Below are 9,842 nucleotides of genomic sequence, written 5' to 3' on the forward strand. Positions count from 1 at the left end.
TTATATGTTCAGATGTGCTAACAAAACTAACGTGGTTCCATTTAAAAAAAACTTAGGTTTGTGTTAAAAAACATACTTCCGTGCATTTTTGTATGGTTTGTCTTAAACAATTACACTAGCCCCTCTCCTCACGTTCGGTCTGTGGAATCGGTTCGTCAGTATTTGATGTGGTTTACGAAATATATCCAGCGTTAACGTTAGGTGACTCACCCTGTATAATGTCTTTTGAATACTATTAAGGTAAATACATTGTTTGTTCTCTATCAAAATCTTTCATTTGCTAACTATGCCTATCAGTAGTTAGATAGAATCTTTCATTTAGCTGGCAGTATTGGCTCTCGCTGTATTGCAGTAGTTCGAGTAACGAAGATTTTTGAGAGGTAAGTGATTCTTTTCATGAAAGGTATAGGTTATTGTTAGTCAGAGCCATTCTTTTGTAGGGATTATTGAAAGTCAGATTGCGTTGCGGTAAAAAAAAAAAAATTGTGTGATGGTTTAGTGATCAGAAAAAGTAAAGAGAGAAATGTCTAACTACATTCAGTTCTGCTCGGCTGTTTGAAAATCAAATTTTTTTTTCCTTTATTGAATTTCAATTCCCCCCGAAGGGGGCGGGCTGGCAGCAGCTTAGTATGCCGCTCTTCAGCCTACAGACTTTGTTAGAAAGATAATAAATAATAAAAACAGGCGATAAAATCGGAGACTTAAAGAGTAACATGGCGAAAAGAAATCGTGGAACTTAAAACAAAGAACAGAGGGATGATGACGCTAAGAAAATACGTACAAAGCAGACAGGTAAAACAATAGACAGACAATTAAAAAAACACGGCGACTGTCTGGTTACTGTTCGCAAAAGACATAAAATTCACACCCAGCGACAGCATGGATTCTGTTCGCAACACGAGAAAGACGAACAACACTGAACAGTCACTGGAACACTGACTAAAAAGTTGTCAAATGTGACAGACCACAGCCGAGAGCAGGTGGAGGGAAACTGGACAGATGATGGGAAAATAAAAAAGGGGTGGGGGGAGCCGGGAAAGGAGCTGATGGAGGATGAGGACCCATAAGAGGGGTGGGGGGCGCTGGGCAGACGCGACAGGGACTGGGGTAGGCAGAAAATACAAAAGGACTCGGGGGGGGGGGGAGGACAAGGGAGGTAGGGAGAGGTTTAGTGGGGAGAAAACAGGACGGAAGTGGGAAGAGGGAGCCCAGGGAAAGGACAGAGGAAAGGAGGTGGAGTGAGGATCAGAGTTGATAGGAGGGATAAATGGAGGGAGAGAGGGCATCATCCGGGAGGGGGAGTTGATGGAAGCCACCTTGGGAAAGGAGATGTAGGGTGTAGAGATGGAGGGTAGGGGGGACACAACGGTGAAGACGTGGCAGGGGGCGGGGATCGGAGAGGAGAGGAGCATCCAGGGGGTGAGGGAGTTCAAGACAGCGGGAGGTGTAGAGGATGTGGAAATGTTTGAGGAATAGGAGCAGACGGGGGAAAGGAATGAGATCATAGAGGATCCGCATGGAGGACGGGAGGCATATACGGAAGGCGAGGCGGAGTGCATGACGCACAAGGATCTGCAGGGACTTATAGAATTTGGGAGGGGCAGATACCCAGGCAGGACTGGCATAACAGAGGATGGGACGGATTAAGGATTTGTAGGTGTGGAGGATGGTAGAGGGGTGCAACCCCCAAGTCCGGCCGGAGAGGAGTTTGAGAAGTCGGAGGAGGTTGTGGGCTTTGGATTGGATGGAGCGGAGATGAGGGATCCAGGTGAGGTGACGGTCAATGGTGAGGCCAAGGTAGGTGAGGGTGGGGGTGAGGCGGACAGGACGGGCGCAGACAGTAAGGGAGAAAAAAAATCGAATAACGTAAGTGGTTTATCAGCACAATCATTTATAATTTTTATAAGGGGACGTTACAATGCTTACAATAAATATCTCGACTTGCACACTTTTTAATGTACCGGGTGATCAAAAATTCAGTATAATTTTGAAAACTGAATAAATGACGGAATAATGTAGATAGAGAGGTACAGATTGACACACATGCTTGGAATGATATGGGGTTTTGTTGGAAACAAAAAAAAAATACAAAGTTCACAAAATGTCCGACAGATGGCGCTGGACAGCAAAACGTCAGTGCCTGCGCATGACAATCGTGTATAAAAGGAGGTGTAATGAGAGAGAGAATCAGATGCGCCAGCAGTCGCAACATGTTGACGTTACCTGAAGAGACGCTTTTAGTGAAGCTGTATTATCAGAATGGGGAATGTGCTAGTTCAGCGATAGGATCCTATCGCCATAGGAAGGGGATTCGAACGGGTAAAGGTCCGTTGACAAATGCAGCTGTGGCGGGAATGATTTCGAAGTTCGAAGTCACTGGTTGTTTAGACGATAGATCCCGTAGTGGCCGACCGAGCACAAGGTGTAATGCTGCTGAGACAGTTCAGGAAGAAATGGAGACTGTAGCGGGTTCGTCTAGGCACGGGGAAGTCAATGCTCGTGCAGTCGCACGTCGCACTGGCGTTCCATACACTACTGTTTGGTTGGCACTGAGGCGTACCCCCCGATGCTATCCGTACAAAATCCATCGTCACCATGAGCTGTGACCTGGTGATTTAGTGAAGCGGAGGGCATTTGCGGTGTGGGCGGTTCAAAAGATGGCGGAAGATGACGATTGGTTGAGTAACGTGTTGTGGACCGACGAAGTTCATTTCACGCTCCGAGGGTCTGTCAACGCCCACAACTGCAGAATTCGGGCGACCGAAAATCCTAGAACTGTCGTGGGAACTCCATTGCACGACGAGAAAGTCACGGTATGGGTTGGATTTACCACATCTACCGTTATCGGGCCTTTTTCCTTCGACGAAATGCGTGATTCTGGTTTTGTAACTGCTACGGTGACGGGTGAGAGGTACACCGATATGTTACAGAATCGTATGATCCCCAGCCTGGCTGATAAACACCTGCTGGAACGTACGATGTTTATGCACGATGGCGCTCCACCCCATATTGCTAGACGCGTGAAAGATCTCTTGCGCGCGTCGTTTGGTGATGATCGTGTGCTCAGCCGCCACTTTCGTCATGCTTGGCCTCCCAGATCCTCAGGGCTCAGTCAGTGAGATTATTGGCTTTCTGGTTACCTGAAGTCGCGAGTGTATCGTGATCGACCCACATCTCTAGGGTTGCTGAAAGACAACATCCGACGCCAATGCCTCACCATAACTCCGGACATGCTTTACACTGCTGTTCACAACATTATTACTCGACTACAGCCATTGTTGAGGAATGACGGTGGACATATTAAGCATTTCCTGTGACGAACATCATCTTTGCTTTGTCTTACTTTGTTATGCTAATTATTGCTATTCTGATCAGATGAAGCGCCATCACTCGGAAATTTTTTGAACTTTTGTATTTTTTCTTTTTTTTTTGTTCTAATAAAACCGCATGTCATTCCAAGCATGTGTGTCAATTTTTACCTCTCTATCTATATTATTCCATGATTTATTCAGTTTTCGAATTTACACTGACTTTTTGATCGCCCGGTAGCTTCTGTTATTTTTTTTTTTTTTTTTTTTCTCCTCAGCGTTCAAGCTTGTAGCAAATTTCAGCAGAGTTGGTACAACGGTTTAGCCGTGAAAGGGTAAGAGACAGAGTTAGTTTAGCGTTTATAATATTAGTATGGATGAAAACTTTCTTGCCACTGGAACCAGCAACTGGTAGAAGGTTCCGGGTTCCGGGATAGTCGGTTAGTAGATCGCAGCAAGCTGCCGATGTGTAGGCAAGATGTATGGGAAGGTATCGGCGCCCTTATTGTGTGTTGTAGGGCGCCGGTACGGAGCGAAGCAGCGAGACGCGGCCGGCAGCGCAGCCGCCACGCCGCGCCACGCCCTTTGTGGCCGCCGCGCCGCGCCGCGGCCTGTTATTCCGAGCCGCTCGCTGCCGGCGCCACGGCGCGCCCTTCCGGCGCTGCGCCGCTCCGCTCTGCGCGGCTGTATTTGTCGCCTCGCGGAGCGCAGCTATCTGCCCGCGGCGCCAGCTATCTCTGTGTGCGTGCGGGCGCGCGCCGGGCCGGGCCGTTCTCGGCGCCTCCGCTTCACCCGCTCTCCGCCGCCGCCGCCGCCGCCGCCCCCTCCCCCCACGCGACCACGGGCTACCCGGCGGCTGGCGGGGCAGCCAGATGGCAGGGCTCACTGCCGCTGCGGCTCCCGCGCCGGCGCAGCGCGCGGCCGAGGCCACCGCCGCGCCGCGTGGAGGAGCCGAGCCGAGCGGAGCGGATAATAAAAGGCAGCCGCAGCCGTGGCGAGGCGAGGCGAGGCCTTCTAATTGCCTCTCCGGGAGGCGCGCGCGCCGACCGCCGCAGCGTAGCGTACAGTCTGCGCTGCTCACTGCGGGCGCCCCCAGCTTGCCGGCCGCGCGCTGCGTATCTGCGCTGCGCTCGCGCAGAACCGAAGCCGACGTAATGCGGCGCACTCTGGCAGTGACGTCCCACATTCGTTTTCAGACTGCTGTTGGTGGGTTGGTTTTGGGCTTTGATGGGGGCTAAACATCGAGGTCATCAGTCCCCAGTTCCAAACAGACATACTTCTAAAAGGCCTGTACAGTAAAAGCGTAACCTCTGCACCCAGAACACCAAGGGGTACAGAGCTAAAATGAACACCGCAGTAACACAAAATAGGGGACACTTAAAAGGAGCAGAGCAAATAGTTGCCTAGAGCAGGGGTCTCCAAACTTTTTAGTCAGCGGGCCACATTGACTCCTCCACGAAGTCATAAGGGCCAAGATCTACCCAGTGGGAAAAATAAAGGTGTTGTTGCTCTCCTTTCTAATACCGTAGAAAATGATGGTGGCTCAAAACCATTGGTAGTGCATTGCATTATTCACCAACAGTCTTTGTGTGGAAAACATTTAGATGTGTCAGAAGATTTAAAGCCAGTTATTTCAGTTGTTAATTATATCAGATCCCATGCACTCAGTCATCGCCAGTTTCGCGAGTTTCTTGAAGATAATCAGGAAAGCGACTTGCCATACTATACTGCAGTGCGTTGGCTTAGCTGCGTTTTTTTGAACTCCGAACAGTAACTGAACTTTTTTTGAACTAAAGGAATCGCCCTCTGGCTGAGTTACGGAACGGTGAGTGGTTATCGAAGATATCATTTCATACAGACTTAGCCAAACATATGAATGACCTTAATTTAAAATTGCAAGGTGAAAACCAGTATCTGCATGATTTATACACGCGTGTTAAGTCCTTTCGACAAAAGATTGCTTTCATAGTATGAAGGCGTTGGCTTTGTCTCAATCTCAGTTGAACAAAGTATGCTTCACGCATTTTAATACATGCGAAACATTCAGTCAGCAAACTGGGATTCTGTTTCCGGTAACTTTTGCAGTTGAAGCTTTGGGCGCTTATTGCAAGTCTTACCTCTGACGAACTGGAAATGGCCTCAATGAGTGGTGCATTTGACAAATCATTTGCGCCTGATGGACTCCTTATTGACTTTTGGCGCTCCTTCTCCGGTCTCATGGGCACAACTTGGGTTCGAATGTATAAAGGGCTTACGACGCCCGCCTTCCAAGTCCCCACCGAATTTACGGAAGGCTTCATGATCCTGTGCCTATCCCGGGCGGCGGGCGGTGCCCGCAGATCTATGAATCCCTGATTTTGTTAAACGCTGACCATAAGCTTTTTACATGCATCTGCGCCCGTCTGCACTCCACAGCCAAGAATTCAGTAGATGCTGATCAGACGTCTTTGGGGAAAGAGTAATGTTCACGCGGCGTTGGGATCCAGAAAGGGACGTGATCCCACTGATAATGGCCTGCAACCTCTGAGGCCCCCTTTTTGTTGTTGATTCCGACCATGCTTTCGACCGCGTCGATCGCTGTTTCTCTGTGCGTTCGTGGAACGCATGGGCCTTCCCTGCTTATTTGTAGATGTAGTTGTGCACTTGATTCATGGAGCACATTCGAGGGTAATGGTGAATCGTTATCGATCAGAAACCATTTCGACCGAGTGTTCCGTGAGGCAAGGATGATCCTTGTCCACCGACTTATTTGCAGTATCTCTCGAGGCAGCTCTGCATGGTCTTCTGAGACACTCGACCGCGGGTTCCAATATCGTGCATACGTCGACGATATCGTATTCCTGAACAGGTCAGGATGAAGCTATGGTGGCTGGAGCAGTACCGTACAGTGGCGGGCAGTATCATCCGTGGGCAGGGGGCTGGTCCCAGGAACAGCAGTGCATATTACTAAAGTTCCCGCACCCAAATGTTTAGGGGGTGTTATTTCATGGTCATATTCAGCGCACTGCGGCGGTGATGAATCATCGGCTGTTACGATAGATACGAGCACTGGTGCGACTCTGCGCGCTACACATGACGGACATATTCCGGCGTTAATGTCTACTTAGCTCCAAAATTAAACCATTTTGCCTTTATGCCACCCATGCCCATTACGATTGCTACGAGGATACAAGCTGATTCAAATGGTTCAAATGGCTCTGAGCACTATGGGACTCAACTGCTGTGGTCATTAGTCCCCTAGAACTTAGAACTACTTAAACCTAACTAACCTAAGGACATCACACACATCCATGCCCGAGGCAGGATTCGAACCTGCGACCGTAGCAGTCGCACGGTTCCGGACTGCGCGCCTAGAACCGCGAGACCACCGCGGCCGGCGATACAAGCTGCATTGGAGTTTCCGTGAGTGCTGACCTTGTTTTTTTAAAATTCCTTGCGACGCCGCATTGCTTTGACGTGAAGGTGGCATACGTTTTGACCATTGTCAGGAATAGAAAGCGGGCACTGTTTCTTGGAACGATGCGCCGACTTTGGAAGCCTCTTACTTTAAAATGACAGTTTTAATGATCTCGTTCTGCACCATCGTCTAATGAACGAAAACCAAGGTCAAGTTTTGTGAATGGGTTGAAGGATATACCGAAACAGTAAACCTTGGAAATGACTTCGGGCATACGTCAAGGAGTGTTGCTGAACTTACTACTATTCACGATACATATTCAGTGTTGAGTGCCCTCTGGTGGTATTTCGGTCGCGTGACGCGGTAAGGTATGTATAATGTATAAGTGGAGCAGAGATGAATATGGACCACAATTTGGGAAATCCACTGACACGGTCCTCTTTGACAAAGAGCACATTGTATGGCGGGCGCCTGAGAATGAGTGTCTGTTAACGGTAAGGCCCGTCACCCGTCCTCTTCCTATTGCCGCGAACTTCTGTGGAAAGTGGATGACAGATGGTGAAACAACGAGACGTGATATCGTTTCGGATGACCTCATCACAGAATGCGGAGGTCGGTGGGTTTGACCCCTCTATAAAGATTCTGCGGTGGTTTCTATAAAGATAGGCGGCGGTTTCTGGCGGATCTGCTGACGGAGTACAATACTGGTGATGGCAAAAGTGTTTCGGAGCACATCGTTCAGCGCACAGTTCTTAATATGACGGAACATGATCCCACGTTGACCCAGTGACATTATCAGGTACGATTGCAATGGGCGTGGGATCACCGAGATAGGACTGTGGATCAATGTAAACGTATTATCTCGCCGGATGAATCAAGATCCTTGTTACACCAGGTCGTTGGCCGCGTCCGCGTATGTCGACATCCAGTTGAACGGCCGCTCCCATTATGCACAGCGCCATGGACACGAGCTGTGGTGGCAGTATTAAGCCTAGTTCACACGACGACACTAGGTTGCATGCAAAGTGGGCAACCTGACCGCTAAGCATGCGTGGGGCACATTTGCGAATTCGATGGTGAAGGTAAAGAGTTTCGCCTCGTTCCAACTTTGGCGACACTACTTGCACGAGTTTTGAGGTTAGGCGTGTCAGTATAGTGCAAACAAATGGAAATATGAGGTGGGGAACTGAAGAAATTCTTTCCATTTTGTACATCAATGCTATGCCTAAGTTTTTGTAGGATTCCCGTGATGCCGACTCCAAAAACAAGCAGCGACGTGTTGCTGTACTTGAGGTCGTCCTACACGATCTAAATATTGAAGGACTGACAATGTCTGAGCTACAGAGCAAAATACATTCATGCAGGAGTACATAAAGAAACGAACTAAGAAAAATGCAGGCAAGTGCCGGCCAGAGTGGCCGAGCGGTTCTAGGCGCCACAGTCTGGAACCGCACGACCGCTACCGTCGCAGGTTCGAATCCTGCCTCGGGCATGGATGTGTGTGATATCCCTAGGTTAGTTAGATTTAAGTAGTTCTAAGTTCTAGGGGACTGATGACCTGAACAGTTAAGTCCCATAATGCTCTGAGCCATTTGAACCATTTTTGCAGGCAAGCAAAACGTCTGGCTTTGGAACAGCCCACGTCTACAAGACGAAAATCCCATGGTTAGAATTGGCTGATTAATTTTTAAAGAAAACTGTGTACAGGAGAAAAGGATACACAAACCTGGTGAGTTGAATTCTGTACTCAATTTACACGTATTTAAGAAGTCATTAGACCCTTAAATTTTTGTACTTTCTACAATACGGCGAGCTCTCGAAAGTCTGTAGTTAAATTTTTCTTTCTTTTACACTCAGTTTGCCGCGTTTTGAAAAAGGCTCCATTAAACAAGGTGTTATCGGGAAAGCACCATCACTAACAAAAACTGCATCTTCTGGCAGGCCTAGAGTTCTGGACTCTGTTGTCGATTTTAGTATACAACTTGCAAAAATGCCACCACTATACGCCCTCCCTGCTTCACCTACATCGACATAAGTGAAACAGTAACTGCTGTCTGCAAGAGCAAAGAGAAAAATGCTGAAGGTTCCCTTATAATTATGGAAGTCAGAAACAATTTCTGTTGGACATTTAATAATTACATTTTTCCCATATGCCTCACCAAAGATGGGAAGTTCCATCGAATTTCAAAGTCTTTCGTCATGTTTCTCCACTCATCTGCAGACAGGGGTACCTGTACAAATGTAATCAGGATTGCTTATCCATACATTGCAGTTCATTAGGATGATACCCAATTATGTTCACGTATACTACAAATCAAGTAATAACAATCTCACTCTCCCACTTCCATGATGACTGTAAAGAAAATGAAGAAGATGATAATCAGCATCCATTCGAGGACACATTTATAAGTAAACCCCAGCAAACACAAACAAAATCAATGGCAGTGTGACTGTTCAATCTTGTAGCAGCAGCTTTCAGTGAGCATTAAACCACAGTACAAAGAGAAGGCGTGTCGAAAATGCTGTCGATGCGCTAAAGTCAATTACATATCAGCATGAGGAGGAGGATGAAACTGTCAGTTTTTGCAAGAGCATTACGAAGCAAATGTGGAAATTGCCAGAAGAATATAACGTAGAACTGATGGAGGAAATCCAGTCCCTAATTATCTATAAGCGGAAGCGTTTCTTGGCAGAGAGGCAAAAGAAAGACCAGATCCACTCAGAACAGTTAATCGCTGCCGAGGAAATAGTAAGAGGAGAAGGAAGGCTGTCATAGTCAGAGGCCATCACCATATTCTTATACTACGATACCACAATAAATGAAGTTAAATAGTAATGGTGTAGCCTCATTGCAAATGTATTTTTTTATCTTTAATAATAATATTATAAAAATAATGAAACAGTGTTATGCTTTACTTCATGTATTCTGCTAGTCCCATGCAGATGGAATTACAAACAGCTGGAATAAATTTGGCAATCGCCACATGCCAGGAAACGCAATGTAATTTGTAACTTTAGCTCTGTCGACAATGCTTCACGCACTACAATATCTTCTTCTGTATTGCATTTTTCAGTGTATTTAAAAGATACGTGAACTGATCTGTTGACATTCGGAAGTGATTAAATTACCTTCGTGG

General features: G+C 47.4%; 1 protein-coding gene across 1 annotated transcript; it reads right to left on the bottom strand.

Moving 5' to 3' along the window:
* Window positions 1–3,810: 3,810 nt before the first annotated feature.
* Window positions 3,811–4,494, bottom strand: LOC126195558 (uncharacterized). Its single transcript, XM_049934182.1, has one exon. The coding sequence runs from the start codon at window positions 4,492–4,494 to the stop codon at window positions 3,811–3,813; it is 684 nt and encodes a 227-aa protein (XP_049790139.1).
* Between the last annotated feature and the right edge of the window lie 5,348 nt (window positions 4,495–9,842).

The sequence above is a fragment of the Schistocerca nitens genome, chromosome 7 (assembly GCF_023898315.1).
Source record: "Schistocerca nitens isolate TAMUIC-IGC-003100 chromosome 7, iqSchNite1.1, whole genome shotgun sequence".
Classification (NCBI taxonomy): domain Eukaryota; kingdom Metazoa; phylum Arthropoda; class Insecta; order Orthoptera; family Acrididae; genus Schistocerca; species Schistocerca nitens.

What these genes read in the sequence shown, in the direction of transcription:
- LOC126195558 (XM_049934182.1), bottom strand. Translation starts at nt 4,494, where the DNA reads ATGTGGGACGTCACTGCCAGAGTGCGCCGCATTACGTCGGCTTCGGTT.